General features: G+C 44.4%; 1 protein-coding gene across 5 annotated transcripts in view; it reads right to left on the bottom strand.

The window, feature by feature from the left end:
- SHD (Src homology 2 domain containing transforming protein D) overlaps positions 1-21386 on the bottom strand; it is a 65441-nt gene that overhangs the window by 15250 nt on the left and 28805 nt on the right. For 3 of the 5 annotated variants that reach the window (XM_060784952.2, XM_060784951.2, XM_060784953.2), the window contains 4 exons: positions 12050-12179; positions 9314-9541; positions 3694-3777; positions 307-478 (listed from right to left, as the gene is read on the bottom strand). In XM_060784952.2, coding sequence (XP_060640935.2) covers positions 307-478; positions 3694-3777; positions 9314-9541; positions 12050-12179 — 614 coding nt within the window. The remainder of the gene's footprint in view (positions 1-306; positions 479-3693; positions 3778-9313; positions 9542-12049; positions 12180-21386) is intronic. The other 2 variants (XM_060784954.2, XM_060784955.2) reach the window with 2 other exon arrangements.

Here is a 21386-nt window from a genome sequence, read left to right as displayed (position 1 = left end):
AAGCATATAAACAATATACACAAAACATAAAGAGAAGTAGAAAAAAAGCAGTAAACCAAATAAAATGATAGTGAGCGGGTCATTAAGGTGTTGCAGCATTAGGAAGGTTGAGAACAACTGCTGTAGAAGGAATGCCTTCGGACTGATATGGCTCAATGCAATGAAATCTTGGGAGTTGTGGTTTTACAAGATCCTTCACCTTCTCTCCCAGGATTCCATTGCACTGAGCCACGGCCGTTCCGAGTGGTGTCCAACTGCATTCATTCTACAGTGTCAATGCGATGTCTCTCCCACACTACAACTCACGTTTGGTTTTCCAGCGGCAATGAAGGGTCAACCCGCTCGGCCACCACAAGGCCCTGTTCAGGGCTCTGGGACCGTCCAAACTTGGAAACACCGGCTGGATGCTTTGGTGGGCGCCAACGCTCTTTGGAAGACACCGAAGAGGTCCGCTCCCATTCTGGGCTCTCAAATTGCACTGCATTTTGGATAGAAGGGGAAGCAGGTCGGGGAGAAGAAGAGAAGACAACATCAGAAGGGCAACAAAAAGTTAGTGGTTAGAGTATGGTTCCTAGCATTCCAAATGTTTTTGGACTACTGTGAGGGCTGTACTTTGTATTTTTGATCCCTTACCCAGATGGCACCTTACTCAAAATCTTGTTTTTCCCCTGAAATTGTTGACAAACGGTTTGACATTTGATCTAACAATTGACTAGGAAAAATCGCAATGCAAGATTGTGTAAATAACGGAACCTGTTGAGACAGGTAATGTAAATAGCTATGACATTTGGCCTACTAGATAGTACATATATGACTTGGATCATGGAACACCTCATCTGATTTAATGTTTAGTGATTAATATGAGTTGTAGACGACTGTACACATTTAAGGATGGCATTAGTTAGTAAAATCCCTTTGTTAGATTAGCCTTCTGCGCATGCTTGTGAAATGCTATAACTGTGCTTGTAAAATGCTAGGGAGGTGACAGTTTATTTTACTCAACGTGAGCTGATCTGTCACCCTATTTTACAAAAAGTAAAGTATTGAAATCCAATCAGCTTTCCCTCTAGGTTCTTGTAGGTTTTTTCGGGCTATAGGGCCATGTTCTAGAGGCATTTCTCCTGACGTTTCGCCTGCATCTATGGCAAGCATCCTCAGAGGATGCTTGCCATAGATGCAGGCGAAATGTCAGGAGAAATGCCTCTAGAACATGGCCCTATAGCCCGAAAAAACCTACAAGAACCTAGTGATTCCAGCCATGAAAGCCTTCGACAATACATTGAGCTTTCCCTTTCTTCCTTTGGTCACACTCAAAACAAATGTAACAGGCAGATTTCTCCAACACTACAACTCCCACCATTCTTTACCCTTGGCTAAGGGTAGCTAGTGCTGATGGGACCTGCAGTCTGTTCAGAGGAGGATACTGTATTGATTTGTATCACTGATGGGAATAGCGGAGCCTACCAGATGCTGTTGGACTGCACCTCCCAGCATTCCTTGCCCTTAGCTGTGATGGCTAAGACTTACAATCTTTCCAGAGGAGGATACTGTATTGATTCGTATGGAATAATAGTAATTTATTTATTTATTTTTGTCATGTCAGGAGCAACTTGAGAAACTGCAAGTCGCACTTGAGAAACTGCAAGTTGCTTCTGGTGTGAGAGAATTGGCCATCTGCAAGGATGTTGCCCAGGGAACGCCCGGATGTTTTGATGTTTTACCATCCTTGTGGGAGGCTTCTCTCATGTCCCTGCAACACAGAGCTGGAGCTGATAGAGGGAGCTCATCCACACTCTGTCAGTCTTCAGTCCTGCCGGCACAGGTGTTTAACCGGGATTGTGGCGCTGCTGGCTGAGTGTCAGCTGCATTAAGATCACTCTGACCAAAAGGTCATGAGTTCGAAGCCAGCCCGGGTTGGAGTGGGTTTCCAACCAATTGTGTGTAGCCTGTTGTCGACCTTTGCAACCCGAAAGACAGTTGCATTTGTGAAGTAGGAAAATTAGGTACCACCTTAAAAAGTGTGGGGAGGCTAAATTAACTGATTTATGAGGCCATAAAGAAGACTCCAGAAAAGCATTCCAGCGGGGAAGCATGCGGGCAATGCGGAAGTGCTTCATCAGCGTCGCAGATGGACGATGAAAGCGACAGCTCCCCTGGCGGCCAGAAAAAGTTAAATAGCCTCTGTGTATGTCTGTATATGTTTGTATGTCAAAAATTGGCATTGAATGTTTGCCATATATGTGTACGCTGTAATCCGCCCTGAGTCCCTTGCGGGGTGAGAAGGGCGGAATATAAAAGCTGTAAATAAATAAATACATACATACATAAACCCATTGCACCACCGGGGGCTCCTAGTAATAGTAATAATACTAATAAAAGCTGTAAATAAATAAATAAATAAACCCACTGCGCCACCGGGGGCTCCTAGTAATAGTAATAATACTAATAAATCTTTATTTATATCCCGCTTTTCTCCCTCATGGGATCCAAAGCGGCTTACAGCATATCAGTGTAATACAAACAACAGTCTGAACACATATATTCAGACCAATAAGACAATAAATAAAATATAAAATAAAATTCTAGGTACAATTCCATTTTAATAGTGATATCTTGTAGGCTTTAAATAATGTTGTGAGCCGCTTTGAATCTCATTTAAGAGAGGAGAACGGGGCATAAATCTAAAAACAACAACAACATGCCAGACTCCAACCTTGCATGCAGCCCAACAGTCATGAATGTAACAAACACAGGAGTAGAGAGAAATAGAAATGCAAGAGAAATGAATAGGTGGGCAAGGAAAGAGAGTTAGGACACAGCTTGGGAATTTAGTTTTAAAAGTAAAAGGCTGGATAGAAAAAAGGCAGTCTTCCCCATGTTGTTCAATTGCAACTCCCATCAGCCCCTGCTAATATAGTGGTAGCTGATGGTTTTCATCTCAAGGTGCCAGTGTCCCGTCCCTCCCCACCATATTTTTCATATTTTTTAAGCAGTTCAGGCTGCTGGACTTCTTTTGGGATTGTCAGTGTTTTAGATAGATGATTGCATAAGTTAGTTTAAAAACTCATGCTGCCAGCCATGAACTAGCTGGAATGTGAAGAGCATGTGAAGACTAGAAAGGACGCGAGACAACATGTTACTACCATAGGCTGGGCTTGGATTAATGAGCTGATAAGGAACAATATAAAATGTCAAGGGTCGCCATTACTCTCTCTTTCGAGGATCACCTCTGGTGAGTAAGTTTGATTCTGTTGTAAATTGTTGAAATATAAATAAAAATAAGGTCTCTCAGTTGGAGCAGAAACTTTTGCTGCCAGTTTATTTGACAAACACCAGTGCTTTGGCCGAATAATCACCATGACAATGATTATGGGCCCAGCACGCTTCCCCCATGCAACTCTGCATCCCAAAGGAGCGCTCCAAGGAGCTGAAGCCTATCTCCAGAACAGGCTCAAAATTTAGGACAACTCTTTGCAACTTCAGTAATTGGATAGTTCTTTTGTGGTGGGTTCACAAAGGAGTTCAGCACTTTGGAGAGCTCCTTTGGGATGTCACCCCTAAAGAGGTCCAGCAGCTTGAACTGCATAAAAGTAGAGTCTCTGCGTAAGGGAATTGGGAAGAAGGAGAAGAAAATGATCCAAGTGCAGAAGGGTCTCAAGCCAAAGGGATGTAGGGTTCAAAAGAAGTCATCACCTTCTGGATCTAGGGTTTCCCCACTCTCCGTGAGTTGTCCTACCGGTGGTGGCCAGGGCAAGACTTTAGTCTCCTTAATGTCTACTGCAGCAGCGGTGGAGGAAGCAGGGAAAGAGGTCGAGGAGAAGGCGTGGGATGGCAGAAGAGTGAGTGAAAGTCCACAAGAAAGGAAAGAAGTGAGTAACAGAGGAAAAGAAGGGGGAGACAAAACCAACATGGTGAGAAAAAAAGAAAAGATCTCATGGCAGACAGACAGACAGATGAAGGAAGGCAATGACATCCATATCTAACTGGTGCTCCTTACTAACTGGTGCTCCTTACAGGGAGCGGTCAACCCTCCTGTTTAAGGAGTTCCACTGGCTGCCGTTCATTTTCCGGTCCCAATTCAAGGTGCAGGTTCTTACCTACAAAGCCCTGGACAGTTTGGGACCCGCCTACCTGCGTGACCGCATCTCTGTATATGAACCCACACGATCTCTTCGATCATCTGGAGAGGCCCTGCTCACGCTCATGCCTCTTTCGCAGGCACAATTGGTGGGGACGAGGGAGAGGGCCTTCTCGGTGGTAGCCCCTCAACTCTGGAACTCACTTCCCAGAGACATCAGACATGCCCCATGGAGCCCCCGGTTGCGCAGTGGGTTAAACCCCTGTGCTGGCAGGACCGAAGACCGACAGGTCACAGGTTCGAATCCGGGGAGAGGCAGATGAGCTCCCTCTATCAGCTCCAGCTCCTCATACGGGGACATGAGAGAAGCCTCCCACAAGGATGATAAAAGCATCAAATCATCCGGGCGTCCCCTGGGCAACGTTCTTGCAGACAGCCAATTCTCTCATACCAGAAGTGACTTGCAGTTTCTCAAGTTGCTCCTGACACGATTAAAAAAAAAAAGAAGACATGCCCCAACTCTGGCAGTCTTTAAGAGGAGCTTGAAAACGTGGTTGTTCCAGTGTGCATTCCCAGAATAAGGAAAACTCTCAGCATTATGTCCTCAAAATGCACTTTACTACTGCCTTAGGATTGACTGCATTCCCTCATTCTCTCTAAAACTCCTATCCCAATTATATCCTACCTGGTTCACATCAGCACTATTTTTTTAATTTTAATTGATCACATTTGGCCCGGCCTTTGGTTTTAAATGTTTATATGTTACTGTTGATTGCTTTTGTCTATTTTGTTCATGTGATTATGATTTATATTGCATTGTTTTGTTTATTGATGTTTTATTTTATTGATGTTCTGTTTATTGATGTATTGTGGCCTTGGCCTCATGTAAGCCGCACCGAGTCCCCTGGGGAGATGGTAGCGGGGTACAAATAAAGTGTTGTTATTATTATTATTATTATTATTATTATTATTATTATTATTTCCACTCTGGGATTTCATAGAATCATAGAATCATAGAATCAAAGAGTTGGAAGAGACCTCATGCGCCATCCAGTCCAACCCCCTGCCAAGAAGCAGGAATGTTGCATTCAAATCACCCCTGACAGATGGCCATCCAGCCTCTGTTTAAAAGCTTCCAAAGAAGGAGCCTCCACCACACTCCGGGGCAGAGAGTTCCACTGCTGAACGGCTCTATTCCAGACTTTAGAGGAGTCTCCTTCTCTGGAGGTTTTGAAAAAGAGGCTGGATAGCCATCTGTCAGGAGGGCTCGAGTTGTGTCTTGAAGGGGGTGGACTGGATAGCTCATGGGGTCCCTTCTAACTTTTGGATTCTATGGATGGCCACTACTGTCAGTCCTCTGCATTCACTTGGGTTTGGTGCACAGGAGTCCATAAAAGTGAAAAATTGCCAATATTACATGAAATAATATTTCTCTTGGAGTTTCTTGCTATGTATAACAACAACAACAATAACAACAACAATTTTATTCTTATAGCCTGTCTCCATCTCCCCAAAGGGACTTGGGGCAACTTACATGGGGACCAAGCCCAGAATAAACAGAGAATTCAAAGTACAAAAATTAAAATACATAGCAAAACAATAAAAGCCATACAATTAAAACCAAGAATGTAACAGCAGTATCAAAACACAACAATCAGGTTGCCACCCTAGACCTCAATCGACTCCATGATGGACCTCTGACTTGTCTGGAGTAAGCTTCAGCATGGCATTGGTCCAGGATCCAGGAGGCTTCCTTGGAGTTAGGCGGAAAAGAGTAGTAGAGTTGAGTGTCATCTACATAGAGATGGTACCCAACTCCAACACTCTGGATGACCTCTCCCAGTGTTTTCAGGTAGATGTTGAAAAGCATGGGAGACAGAATGGAACTTTGTGGGACCTCACAGTTCAAAGGTCAGGGGTCTGAGCAGGTGTCTCCCAGCTTCACCAATTGGGTGTGACCCTCCAGGAGGGAGCGGAGCCACTGCAGTGCAATGTTCCCAACACCCGGAGAGCCACCCCAGAAGGAGACCATGGTCAATGGTATCAAAAGCCACTGAGATGTCCAGGAGAACCAACAAGGACACACTCCCCCTGTTGAGCTCTCTGTGGAGGTCATCTACCAAGGCGACCAAAGCCATTTCTGTACCGTGACCAGGCCTGTATCTTGTTGGATGCATTTTAATCGTGTTTTAGCTCTTGTTTTAACAATGTTGTATCCTGCCTCAAGCCACAGGAAATGTATTATTCCACTTCATCACATTTACTAAATTCCACTGAGTCCTACACTTCAGAAGTGGTAACCCACTGTGTTCACCACACTAGGTTGGGTTCAAGTGTAAGTTAGAGCATTCTTTCCGTGTCTAAAGCGTTTGGGAACAGATATCTTTTCATACATTTTGAGCGCTGCTTGGGAAGTGGAATTTAGGGAATGATCCATATGTAGATGGGCAAAATATCCAATTCTGTAATGTGATGGCATTCATTGTTCTCAGGTTTAAAATGATACGTTTACCCAATTTGTGGAAATGCTCCTTTGAGGAAAAGGGAGGGGAGGGGTGGCCTCCGGGTGATCCTTTAACAGGTCTCCCCCAGTCCAACCCCATTCTATCTTCTTGACCACAAATGGACCATAGATGATGGGATTTGCAGTACTTTCACTTGTTTTGAATCTGTCTTCAACAGGACCCCTACAAATGACCAACCTGGACTAAAAATGGCACAGAGAAGCCCCATGACCAATTGAACATACTGCAGGGGTTTTGGGGGAATTGACCTTGATTTTGGGGAGTTGTAGTTCAACTGCATCCAGAGATACTGGGATCCCCACTGACAGTAGACCGGGACCAAACTAGACACAGAGAACCCCCATGACCAACTGAACATACTGCAGGGGTTTGTGGGGAGTTGACATTGATTTTAGGGAGTTGTAGTTCACCTGCATCCAGAGATCCTGGGACCCCCACCGACAATAGATCAGGACCAAGCTAGGCACAGAGAACCCCATGACCAACTGAACATACTGCAGGGGTTTGTGGGGAGTTGACACTGATTTCAGGGAGTTGTAGTTCACCTGCATCCAGAGATCCTGGGACCCCCACCGACAATAGATCAGGTCCAAGCTAGACACAGAGAACCCCCATGACCAACTGAACATACTGAAAGGGTTTGGGGGGAAATTTACTTTGATTTTAGGGAGTTGTAGTTCACCCACATACAGAGAGCACTGAACCCAGCTGATGTTGGATCTGGACTAAACTTTAAGCACAAACCCAACAGGCGGGATTTAGTGATGATTGACCTTGAGATATGGAAATTGTAGTTCATCCACATCCTTATGCATTTCCTAATGGGAGCATTCATAAATAACAAAAGGACAGACCGATTTTTTTCTAATAAATCGTGTTAACAAATTACCAAAATGTTATCACTAAACATCCAAAAAATAAAATATGCCCTTTTCAAATAACCTGGGCATTGCCAGATCCCCAAGCTAGTATATAATAAAAGTGTTTACCCCAAGAAAGTGTTTCCAACACATTCCAAGGCAGCATATTCTTACTATTTTATGCACTCGACCCTTCATACCCTAAACTCTTTTAAACTCTAAAGCTGGAAAGAAGTGGGGGGAAACCTACATCTCCCTAACCTCATTGCATGCAATGCCCACCATAAGATTTCAAAGAGAGGAGGGTTTTTTCCAACAAAGAACATGAGGAAGGGACAGTGGGTGGGTGGGGCCAAATCCCTACTGTGTGGAGGCAAATCAGCTGAAGCCTACTGAGTACAACTGAGTAACACGGATAGATTTAACAGTGTGATGAAGGTAGGAACACCATCCATTTGATTTCAAAACAGAGTATGACTGAGCTCTAAGGACTTCATCATATTGAAGAAGGAAAGTGTTTGGTAGAGCAGAGCTCAGTCATATTCAGTTTCAAAATGAAATGGATGATTTCCCTACCTTCATCACATTGTTAACTCTATCCATGTTACTCAGTTGTACTCAGCATTCTTTCCGTTCATTTGCCATCACACTGTAATCGCTAGGCACCATGCACCATTCTTCCCCTCCTCTCTTTGAAATGTCAGCTGTTATATGTCTTCAATTCCAGAAGCAAGAAAGCAGGGAGGGAGGGAGGAAAAAGTCAATGCTCCCCCCTCTTTCTCTCCTGTCCCACAGAGAAGGGTGTGGACCTTGGAAAACTATAACTCCCAGGACCATAGTATGGAGCGATGGTATTTAAAGTAAGGTCCAGCTGCCTTCATTTCACACTGCAGATGCACCCAGAGAAGGGTGGATACATGGCATTTAAAGTAAGATCAAACTGCATTCATTCCACAATGTAGATGCACCCAGAAAAGGGTATGGACCTTAGGAAACTATAACTCCCAGGAGGAACCCATTGCATGGAGCCATGGCATTTAAAGTGGAATGCAAGGGCATTCATTCCATACTGTAAATGAACCAAATAAGGATATGGACCTTGGAAAACTATGACTGCCAGGACTGTACAACATGGAGACATGGCATAATAATAATAATAATAATAATAATAATAATAATAATGACATTTAAAGTAAAATCTTAGTGAGCAAAGGTAATGGCAGAACTTTTCCTAACCAGGTTATTTTGGCTCCTCCCACAATTTCCCCTCTCACAAATTGGGTAAATGTTTCATTATAAACCTGAGAGCAACAAATGCCATCACATTACAGAATTGGCCAAACATCCGGATAATTGCCAAAAATCCACTTCCTCACCACCTTCTGAAACATTTGAAAACAATGTTGGCCTCCAAACTTAAAATACCCAAAGAATATTCAAGCCTACACTTGAATGCAACCTAATCTGATGAACGCAGTGGCTTCCCACATTTTAAGTGTAGCACTCAGTGGAATTTAGGAAATGGGTTGAAGTGGTATGATAAACATACTCTACCAAACACTTCCCTGCTTCAATGTGATGAAGTGGGTTGTTGTTGTTGCTGATGTTATAGCATGATTCTATAGTCAACTTGCACATGGACTCGCATTGGAAGAGCTACAGATTCCATCTTTAAGGAATTCTGCAAATAACCAAAACCGCAAACGTGGAGGGATGACATAGATTCAGCATCTTGGAGAGCTCCTTTAAAATTCCATTCCTTTAAAATCTAGGACAACAGCCGCATGGGTCCACCCCAATCCTGACATGGACAGCATCACTGATAAGAGACCTGCGGGGAAGACACATACCTGCAAAAGCGCGAGAGATGTGGTTCTTCTTCCACTCCCACGGCTGGTCGTATTCGTCCGCTGGCCGCTCGTCGTCCTGCGGCAAGCGGCTCTCGCGGGGCTTCTCCAGGGACAAGTCATCTGGGTCGGCCTCCGCTTCCTTCTCTTCGTAAGGAGTGTCATACAGCTGCAAACCAATCCGGGATTTCTTCACCCGCCGCTCGTCCCAGTTGCTTTTGCGCTGAAAATCTGGGGGGCAATTCAAGAGGAGATTGAGCTTCTGTGCTGGGGAAAGTTACACAACCAACAATAATGGAGGAAATGTAGTGTAGTGGCTACAAAGGTGTTTACGATCAAGTCAGGGGGTGCTGTCGTTCTTAACTTTGAATACGTTTTAATGGATTTTAACTGGATTTTTAAATACTGCTTATATTTAATTCTGTTTCAATGTTTTCATATTTGTACATAGTAGAGTCTCGCTTATCCAGCATAAATGGGCCGGCAGAATGTTGGATCAACTAAAATGTTGGATAATACGGAGGGATTAAGGAACAGCCTATTAAGCGTCAAATTACGTTATAATTTAACAAATTAAACACCAACACATCATGTTTTACAACAAATTGACAGAAAAAGCAGTTCAATGCACAGTAATGTTATGTAGTAATTACAATATTTATGAATTTAGCACCAAAACATCACAGTGTATTGAAACAGCTGTGGATCCAGGCGGGAGGCAGACTGAGTTGGATAATACAGAATGTTGGATGAGCGAAGGTTGGATAAGCGAGACTCTACTGTATTTTAAATTGTATGCTAATGTTTTTATGTTAAGCCACTTTGAGTCTCCTTTAGGGAGATAAAGCGGGGTATAAATAGAACAACAGCAATGTTGAGTCATGGTTACAGTCCAGCACTGGGGCTTGACCATCTGTGGGGAGTGCTTTGATTGTGTTTTCTTACCAGGCAGAAAGGGTTTCAACTGGATGATCTACAAAAGAGTCAGAAGGCAGACCAGGGTATGGGATTACAGGCTGTGTTGGACGGGGTCACACTCCCCTTGAAGACACAGGTCCGCAGTCTGGGGGTGATCCTGGACTCATTGCTGACTCTGTACCCCAGGTGTCAGCGGTGGCCAGGAGCACCTTCGCACAATTAAAACTTGTGCACCTGCTGTGCTCGTCCTTTGAGATGCCAGATCTGGCCATGGTAGTCCACGCCTTGGTCACACCCCGTTTGGACTACTGCAATGCTCTCTAGGTGGGGCTGCCTTTGAAGACAGTTCGGAAGCTGCAACTGGTTCAGAGATCAGCAGCCAGGCTACTAAAGAGCACCGTACAGGGATCAGACGACTCCACTGGCTGCACATCTGTTTCTGGGCTAAATTGCTGGTCATTACCGGTGGCGCAGTGGGTTAAATCCCTGTGCTGGCAAGACTGAAGACCGACAGGTTGCAGGTTCGAATCCGGGGAGAGGCGGATCCATCCATCCATCTACTGATCTTTCTATCTATTTCATAGGGGGTTGCAACAGAGAGCCCTTGATGTCTCTTCCAACATTGGGATTCTATCATCTTATCCATCTGTATATATGTACATTTCTATCTATCTATCTATCTATCTATCTATCTATCTATTCATCCATCCATCCATCCATCTACTGATCTTTCTATCTATTTCATAGGGGGTTGCAACAGAGAGCCCTTGATGTCTCTTCTAACATTGGGATTCTATCATCTTATCCATCTGTATATATGTACATATCTATCTATCTATCTATCTATCTATTCATCCATCCATCCATCCATCTACTGATCTTTCTATCTATTTCATAGGGGGTTGCAACAGAGAGCCCTTGATGTCTCTTCCAACACTGGGATTCTATCATCTTATCCATCTATATGTATGTACATATCTATCTATCTATCTATCTATCTATCTATCTGTCTGTCTATCTATTCATACATCCATCTATCTATTGATCTTTCTATCTATCTCTTAGGGGGTTGCAACAGAGAGCCCTTGGGGTTTCTTTCAACATTGGGATTCTATCATCTTATCCATCTGTATCTATCTGTCTATCTATCTATCTATCTATCTATCTATCTATCTTTCCTTCCATCCATCCATCCCTCCATCCATCCATCCATCCATCCATCTATCTATCTATCCATCGATCTTTCTATCTATCTATCTCATAGGGGGTTGAAGCAGAGAACTCTTGGGATATCTTCCAACATTGGGATGCTATCACCTTATCTGTATGTATGTATGAATGTATTTATCTATATCTCTCTCTATCTATTCATCCATCCTTCCATCCATCCATCCATCTTTCTATCTGTATCTTAGGGGGTTGCAGCGGAGAGCCCTTGGGGTCTCTTCCAACTTTAGGATTCTATTGTATCTATTTATCTATCTATCTCATATCTATCTATCTATTGGGATTGAGGTTCCTTTCCACTCTAGGATTCTATGGTTCTAGTAGCAGGCTTCTGGATGATAGTGCCACCAATGCGATTTCAAGAAAAGCTTCTAACTGAGATGCCAAAATCCGAAGCCGGGTCTTTTGCCATCTCCAGCTGATAAATCTATCCCTTAAGAACCAAATAGGATTTCAGTCGCCAATGTTGTCCTTGCTGAAGTTGCAATTGGAATGCATTTTAGTTCGGCTTCGGTTGCCAGAGAGGGAAAAGGGATTTCCTTTTGTCACCTGTGTATCTCTAGTGTGTTATTTCCGGATCATCCGCTCATTTACCTGCCACCACTTTCTGGGCCTCGTACGGCTCCATGTATCCATTATTCTCAGCAGCCACCTCCTCCTCGCCATCTTCTTTGGCCTCCCGTTGCGCGTCAAATGGATCCGAGTATTCGCTCTCTCCGGGGGGCTGCGGAAAGGGGAGAGTTTGGATTTGTCAAAAGAGGGGTCTTAAAAAGTCATTGCATATAGATAGAAAGGGAGATGAACAAATAGACAGAAACAAACAGAAACAGAGAAAGAGAGAGAGACAGAAGGGAAGACAGAGAGGTTGCTTTAATCTAGGATAGCTTCTGCTTCCAATTTCATTCTCCAAGAGAGACAAAGAGACAGATAAAAATACAAAGAGACAAAACAACAGATGGATGGAGGGGAGAAAAGAGAGAGAGAGAGAGATTCTGTCTTTCTCCCAAAATGCATGTTGCATAGCTTAAAAGCAACCATGACTTTTTAAAAACCCAAACAGAATACAATAATTAAAACACAGCTATAGAATCACCACTAATTTAAGACATACTGTAAGTACTCGAGTATAAGTCGAGATTTTCAGGCCTTTTTTAGGCTGAAAAAGCTCCCCTTGGCTTATATTTGAGTCAAGGTTTATTATTATTTTACTCTGTTATTAGTAATATTTTATTATAACTATTATTTTACTCTACTTATTATTATTACATTTATTATTTTACTCTACTTATTATTATTATTACATTTATTATTTTACTCTATTTATTATTATTATTATTACATATATTATTTTCTCTGTTATTGTTATTATTACATTTATTATTTTACTCTTTATTATTTTACTCTATTTATTATTGTTATTATTACATTTCCATTATTTTACACTACTGTTATTATTATTTTTATTACATTTATTATTTTGCTCTCTCTTTATTATTATTGGAAGGATACGTAAGCACATTTACATTGACGAAGGTTAGAATAATGGTTTATTTATTTATTTATTGGAAAAACCATCACTGGACCCCACTCAATTTGTCAACTATCGGCCAGTTTCCAATGTCCCCTATTTGGGCAAAGTCCTGGAACGTGTGGTGGCCTCGCAACTCCAGGATTTCTTGGTAGACACTGATTATATGGATCCGGCGCAGTCTGGCTTTAGGCCGGGACATAGTACTGAGACAGCCTTGGTCGCCTTAGTCGATGATCTTCGCCGGGAACTGGACAGGGGGAGTGTGTCCCTGCTGGTTCTTCTGGACCTCTCTTCGGCCTTTGATACCGTCGACCATGGTATCCTCCTGGGACGCCTCACGGGAATGGGCCTTGGGGGTACTGCTTTGCAGTGGCTCCGGTCCTTCCTCGAGTGTTGCTCCCAGAAGGTGTCATTAGGGGACTCCTGCTCGACCCCGCGGCCATTGTACTGTGGGGTACCACAGGGCTCAGTACTGTCCCCTATGTTGTTCAACATATACATGAAGCCATTGGGAGGGATCATCCGGAGTTTTGGGGTGCAGTGTCATCTCGACGCAGATGATGTCCAACTCTGTTACTCCTTCCCACCTGCTACTAAGGAGGCTCAAGTCCTGTTCAAGTCCTGTTCGTCAAGTTCAAGTCCTGAACCGGTGCTTGGCCGCTGTAACGGACTGGATGAGGGCTAACAGATTGAAACTAAATCCAGACAAGACAGAGGTACTCCTGGTCAGTCGAAAGGCCGAACAGGGCATAGGGATACAGCCTGTGCTCAACGGGGTTACACTCCCCTTGAAGGCGCAGGTTCGCAGCTTGGGAGTGATCCTGGACTCATCGCTGAGCCTGGAACCCCAGGTCTCAGCGGTGGTCAGGGGAGATTTTGCACAATTAAAACTTGTGTGCCAGCTGCGCCCTTACCTTGGGAAGTCTGACTTGGCCATGGTGGTACACGCTCTGGTTACATCCCTTATAGACTACTGCAACGCTCTCTACGCTCTCATATGATAACCATGTATAAATATGTGAAAGGAAGCCACAGGGAGGAGGGAGCAAGCTTGTTTTCTGCTTCCCTGGAGACTAGGACACGGAACAATGGCTTCAAACTAGAAGAGAGGAGATTCCATCTGAACATGAGGAAGAACTTCCTGACTGTGAGAGCCGTTCAGCAGTGGAACTCTCTGCCCCGGAGTGTGGTGGAGGCTCCTTCTTTGGAAGCTTTTAAACAGAGGCTGGATGGCCATCTGTCAGGGGTGATTTGAATGCAATATTCCTGCTTCTTGGCAGGGGGTTGGACTGGATGGCCCACGAGGTCTCTTCCAACTCTTTGATTCTATGATTCTATGATTCTATGACACCCCCACGTGACCCCTCCCCCCGGTCCCAACCCCAGGTTGAGAAACACTGGTGTTGGGATAGAAAGATCCTTTCAGCCCCAGAATAAACTTTCAAGAAGACTCGGCGTTCCCCTGCCTCGGAAACTATCAGCGTCTCTGCTGTAAATATTTAAGAACATCCAGCAAAATGTTTAGCCTTTGAATGTCAAAACTATGGAAGGGGGAGGAGGAACTCTCCCCACCGGGCTGACGAACGAAAGCAACTCTTTGGCTTGATGAGACCAGACAGGGCTGCAGGAGGCATTGTGGCCTCAGGTGGCTTTCCTGCAACCAGGCCATTAGTCAATCTGGGCTCAGGCCTTTCTATCAAACCCTCCCTTCCTTTGGGACCACAACTAGCCCTCCGATCATCTTCTTTTGCTGATGCTGGAAAGAAAGGCTGAGTCGGCTCTCTCTTTCCTCCCTGGAGGACCCTCTCCTTCCCATCTCTCTCCTGAAGTGTTCTCCTTCTGCCCTAATTGCGGCTGTCCTCCCATTTCTCTCTCTGTCTCTCTCGATCTGATGGTGCATTAGATGCGCTCAAGCGCCCGCAGAGAGGGAAACATGTTTAGAGAAGCCGAAGACGTGTATGGAAATAAGCAAGCGGCCTCTTCTCCAAGCAATTACCCCTTTCTTTCCCCTTTGGCGCCTGGCAATTGAGTGGCACAGAAAGGTAGGTGCGCAATGGAGGGTCCTGAAATGAGGAGACGAAGAGGGCTCCCCCATCGCTTGCCATCATTTAAGTAGAACTTACTAAGCATTATCCACCACTGCATAAAATCTTGCTTTCGACTATAACCATGGATGACGGCATTTGAATATAAGCATAGCAGACGGCATTCTAATATAACCATAGAAGACGCCATCCGAATATTATCATAGAATCATAGAATCATAGAATCAAAGAGTTGGAAGAGACCTCATGGGCCATCCAGTCCAACCCCCTGCCAAGAAGCAGGAATATTGCATTCAAATCACCCCTGACAAATGGCCATCCAGCCTCTGCTTAAAAGCTTCCAAAGAAGGAGCCTCCACCACACTCCGGGGCAGAGAGTTCCACTGCTGAACGGCTCTCACAGTCAGGAAGTTCTTCCTCATGTTCAGATGGAATCTCCTCTCTTGTAGTTTGAAGCCATTGTTCTGCGTCCTAGTCTCCAAGGAAGCAGAAAACAAGCTTGCTCCCTCCTCCCTGTGGCTTCCTCTCACATATTTATACATGGCTATCATATCTCCTCTCAGCCTTCTCTTCTTCAGGCTAAACATGCCCAGTTCCCTAAGCCGCTCCTCATAGGGCTTGTTCTCCAGACCCTTGATCATTTTAGTCGCCCTCCTCTGGACACATTCCAGCTTGTCAATATCTCTCTTGAATTGAAGACGGCATTTGGATTTTTTATTTATCATGTCAGAAGCGAATTGTGAATACAGTTATAATATATTCAAAAACATAAACAAAGTTAAAAACTTGGCATGATACTAAATGTCCTTTGGCCAGAGGATGGCCACTTGGAGTGCCTCTTCTGTCGCTGTGAGAAGGTCCTCCATTTTGCATGTGGCAGGGCTCAGACTGCATTGTAGTAGGTGGTCTGTGGTTTGCTCTTCTCCACATTCATATGTTGTGGACTTTGCTTTGTAGCCCCATTTCTTAAGGGTGGCTCTGCATCTCGTGGTGCCAGAATGCAGTCTGTTCAGCACCTTACAAGTCACCCCGTATTCTGTGTGCCCAGGAGGGAGTTTCTCATTTGGTTTCAGCCATGGATTGAGGTTTTGCAAGATACTCCACTTTGGCAGGAAAAACGAAATGCAAAGATACAGAATGGGGGACGATGCCTGGCTAGAGAGCAGTACGTGTGAAAAAGATCTTGGAGTCCTCGTGGACAACAAGTTAAACATGAGCCAACAATGTGATATGGTGGCAAAAAAAAGCCAATGGGATTTTGGCCTGCATCAATAGGAGCATAGTGTCTAGATCTAGGGAAGTAATGCTACCCCTCTATTCTGCTCTGGTTAGACCACACCTGGAATATTGTGTCCAATTCTGGGCACCACAATTCAAGAGAGATATTGACAAGCTGGAATGTGTCCAGAGGAGAGCGACTAAAATGATAAAAGGTCTGGAGAACAAGCCCTATGAGGAGCGGCTTAAGGAGCTGGGCATGTTTAGCCTGAAGAAGAGAAGGCTGAGAGGAGGCATGATAGCCATGTATAAATATGTGAGAGGAAGCCACAGAGAGGAGGGAGCAAGCTTGTTTTCTGCTTCCCTGGAGACTAGGACGCGGAACAATGGCTTCAAACTACAAGAGAGGAGATTCCATCTGAACATGAGGAAGAACTTCCTGACTGTGAGAGCTGTTCAGCAGTGGAACTCTCTGCCCCGGAGTGTGGTGGAGGCTCCTTCTTTGGAAGCTTTTAAACAGGCTGGATGGCCATCTGTCAGGGGTGATTTGAATGCAATATTCCTGCTTCTTGGCAGGGGGTTGGACTGGATGGCCCATGAGGTCTCTTTCAACTCTTTGATTCTATGATTCTATGATTCTATGATTGGGTTTTAAACTGCCACTTTTGGACTCTCGCTTGCTGAGGTATTCCTGCAAGTGTCTCTGTAGATCTTAGAAAACTATTTCTTGATGTAAGGCATTGGCTCATCACAGATCCATTAAAAGACAATAGATTGGCATCCTTTGCAGGATGGAATTCCCAGACTCAGGATTCCCCAAGGCATGTAATCCATTAATCCATTCACCAGCCCATTGTTTCTTCTTCTTCCCGCCTCCCTTCTCCTGATTCGCTAGAGCACTGAGGTGGTAGGAGCTCTCCCATTGGTTCCTGCGCAGAGGAGGAGCTCTGTGATTGGCCCTGATGCGGGGGCGGGCGACCAAGCCTCCTCCCAGCTGTTATCGCATCAGCCAATTATCTGCAAGCCGGGCGGAGGGCGGGAATTTTGAAACTTCTAAACCTGTAAACCCTATAAAAATGTCTCTGATCTCTGTACTGGCATGCTTTGTAGGCGAATGATTGCTACATTGCATCCTTTTCAGCTGAATCGCTAATAAAAACACCTTGGTGTTGCTTCTTCAACTTTGGTGAGGTTTATTTGGATTTTTAAGGAAATAAAAGTTGCTGAAATCAGGCTTCTCTTAGCTCGCCAAAGTAGCGATCCCTCTTTGGTGGGGTCTCAGGGTCCCTTCTCCTGGGGACGACCCTCCTAAAGTTCCTATCAACTTCAGAAGGAAAGAAGGAAGGAAAAAGAGGGGATGAAAAGGGGAGCGAGGGAAGGAAAGGAAGTTGGTTTTTTTTTACCAGCTTGGGTACCCGCCATTGTCCGGGTTATTTGAAAAAGTCTTAGGGTAAACTACAACTCCCACTATGGTGAGTCAGTCCCCTCAAACCCTCCAGTAGATTGAGTTAGTCATAGAGGTTCTATGCCAAGTTGGGTCCAGGTCCAACATTGGTGGAAGTTGAGGATGAACTACAACTCCCAGAAAGGAAGGTCGGTTCCCCCCAAACCCCTCCAGTAGTCAAATTTTGGCTTATCATGTGTGTCAAGTTTGGTCCAGATCTATCAGTGTTTGGGTTCACAGTGCTCTCTGGATGTAGGTGAACTACAACTCCCCCCACCTCCCCAAATCAAGATGAATTTCACCAAAGACCTCTAGTATTTTTGCTGGTCATAGAATCATAGAATTATAGAGTTGGAAGAGACCTCATGGGCCATCCAGTCCAACCCCATGCCAAGAAGCAAGAAAATGGGGGCTCTGTGTCCCAAGTTTGGTCCAATTCAATCATAAATGAAGTTCAGAGTGCTCACTGATTGCAGGTGAACTATAAATTCCAGTACCTGCAACTCCAAAATGTCCTGGCCAATTCCCCTCAAAACCCACCAGTATTCAAATTTGGGCATATTGGTTATGCATGCCAAGTTTGATCCAGATCCATCACTGTTTGGGTTCATAGTGCACTCTGAATATAGTTGAATTACAACTCCTATAAATCCCTCCAAAGACCTCCAGTATGTTTTGTTGGTCACGGGGCTCCTGTGTGCCAAGTTACTTCCAGGTCCATTGTTGGTGGAGTTCAGAGTGCTCTAAGATTGCAGGTGAGCTATACATCCCAGGACCTACAATTCCTATAAATCATGGTGAATTCTCCCCAAACCTCTCTAGTATGTTCAGTTGCTGATCAATTCCTCTGTTTGCTGTGTGCCATATAAAAAAAAATAGGAAAGGGTTAAGGGAGAGTCAGTGGGTGGGGTCATGCAAATTTCACACCGATGGAGAGAGTAAGAAACACTAAGATATCTGTGGTGGAGGAAACACATACAATCTAGGATGGAATTGTCCCCGTATGAAAGTCTTCACTTGGGTGGTGGGCAGGATGGTGTTTGTGAAGGACATTGGCAGGGCTCTTGGACATGTTCATGGTGCTCAATATAACCTGAGGGAGGGCCTTTGGTGTCTCCTGAGTAATGGGAGCTAGAGCTATTTGTAGAGGCAAGAGCTTGTCTGTGTAAGTGTACACCCCAGCCATATACACACATATAGTAGAGTCTTGCTTATCCAACATAAATGGGCCAGCATAGCATTGGATAAGCGAAAATGTTGGATAATAAGGAGGGATTAAGAAAAAGCCTATTAAACTTCAAATTACGTTATGATTTTACAAATTAAGCACCAAAACATCATATTTTACAAGAAATCGACAGAAAAAGCAGTTCAATACACAGTAATGTCATGTAGCAATTCCTGTATTTACAAATTTAGCACCAAAACATCGCAATATTTTGATCTGGGCAGGAAGCAGACAGCGCCGGATGAGCAAAGGTTGGATAAGTGAAACTCTACTGTATATATTTTCACGTTTATTATGTGCATAGATAGATTGTAATACGTATGGTCGATTTGTATTGCTTTAAAATGTTGTGACCCGCTATGGGTCTTGTTTATTAATTATTATTAATTATTAATTATTATTTTATGTTTTATTTTTTTGTCGTGTCAGGAGTGACTTGAGAAACTGCAAGTCGCTTCTGGTGTGAGAGAATTGGCCGTCTGCAAGGACGTTGCCCAGGGGACGCCTGGGTGATTCGATGTTTTATCATCCTTGTGGGAGGCTTCTCTCATGTCCCCGCATGAGGAGCTGGAGCTGATAGAGGGAGCTCATCTGCCTCTCCCTGGATTCGAACCTGCAATCAATGAGGACTCTGAACTCCATTTATGATTGAATTGGACCAAACTTGGGACACAGAGCCCCCATTTTCTTGCTTCTTGGCACGGGGTTGGACTGGATGGCTCACGAGGTCTCTTCCAACTCTATGATTGCAGGTGAACTATAAATTCCAGTACCTGCAACTCCAAAATGTCCTGGCCAATTCCCCTCAAAACCCACCAGTATTCAAATTTGGGCATATTGGTTATGCATATTGGTTATGCATGCCAAGTTTGATCCAGATCCATTATTATAAAGGAAAGCAGGAGGAGGAAGGGGGAGATAGAAAAAGGAAGAGGAAGGAAGGAAGGGAAAGGAAATGCAAAGGGAAAGGGAAGGAAAAAGAAAGAACAGGTGGAAAAGGGGAAGATAAAGATGCACCTTCAACCCACAGCCAGCAGTACAAAGACAGGCCTGGGGTCTTCCTCCCAGAGTGTAAAATTATTTGTCAGACATCTTTCTTTTCCTACAAGGGAAAAAGAAGATACAAGGCAGAGAAAGGGAAGAAAGGAGACGGCGGAGATCCCTCCGGGGCAATTAACACCTCTGTGTGGATCAGTGCAATTCAATACTAATAAGGAAAAAAAATTAAAGGAAGGAAAGGAGAAGCAGCTAATCTGGAAGTGCTCACTTGGGAGCCACAGAGAAAACCAGAACTGGGGTTTAATTGGCAATTTGTGCCTTTTTCCAATAGAACTTCGTTGCTCCCAAGGTGTGTTTGGACTGCCCTTTGTCGGAAAATCATCAGAAAAAATATCCTCTTTTGCAAAGCCAGGGAATTGAGGTCCCAAATTGATGATAAAACCCTGATTTTTTTCTTGAGTCCACTTGGTAGAATTAATGCAGTTTGATACCACTTTAACTGCCAGGACTTGGTGCTATGAAACAAAGGGGGTTGGACTAGATCAGTGCTGGGATTTATAGTTCACCTGCAGTCAAAGAGCATTCTGAATCCCACCAATGATAGGATTGGGCCAAACTTCACACACAGAACCCCCCTGCCTTTTCCGGCCCCAATTCAAGGTGCAGGTGCTTACCTACAAAGCCCTAAACGGTTTGGGACCCGCCTACCTCCGTGACCGCATTTCAGTGTACGAACCCACACAATTATTATTATTATTATTATTATTATTATTATTACTGGTACTTTTACCCCGTCCTTCTCAACCCCCGGAGGGTGACTCAGGGCGGCTTACAAAAAAGGCAGAATTCGATGCCTATACATAATAATACATAGTATACAAAATATAAAAGAACGATATGCAAAATGTAATTAAAACGATTATCACAATAAAACATCAACAACTGGTACCTAAGACATTGTATAAACATCATATAAAAACATCATATAAAAGTCATTCTTATAATCAGCGTTTCGTTTCCAGAGTTCCACATGACCAATCCGTTAGTCATTTCCTAGCCATCAATGGAGTTCTTCTTTATTTACCCACTTGTCCAAATGCCTGGTCCCAGATCCATGTTTTTAGTTTTTTCCTGAAAGAAAGGAGCGTAGTTGCAGATCTGATTTCCCCGGGGAGAGAATTCCATAGGCGGGGGGCCACCACCGAGAAGGCCCTGCTCCCCGTCCCCGCCAATCTCACCTGTGATAGAGGCGGGGTCGAGAGTAGGACCTCCCCAGAAGATCTTAGGCTCCGGGGTGGGACGTAGAGGGAGATCCGTTCGGACAGATACACTGGGCCGGACGATCCCTTCGTTCATCTGGAGAGGCCTTACTTACGATCCCACCGGCATCACAAGCGTGATTGGTGGGGACAAGGGATAGGGCTTTCTCTGTGGTGGCCCCTCATCTCTGGAACTCTCCCCTAAGG

The sequence above is a fragment of the Anolis sagrei genome, chromosome X (assembly GCF_037176765.1).
Source record: "Anolis sagrei isolate rAnoSag1 chromosome X, rAnoSag1.mat, whole genome shotgun sequence".
Lineage (NCBI taxonomy): Eukaryota > Metazoa > Chordata > Lepidosauria > Squamata > Dactyloidae > Anolis > Anolis sagrei.
The sequence above is the reverse complement of the archived record's forward strand: the minus strand, read 5'-3'. Positions and strand labels throughout refer to the sequence as shown.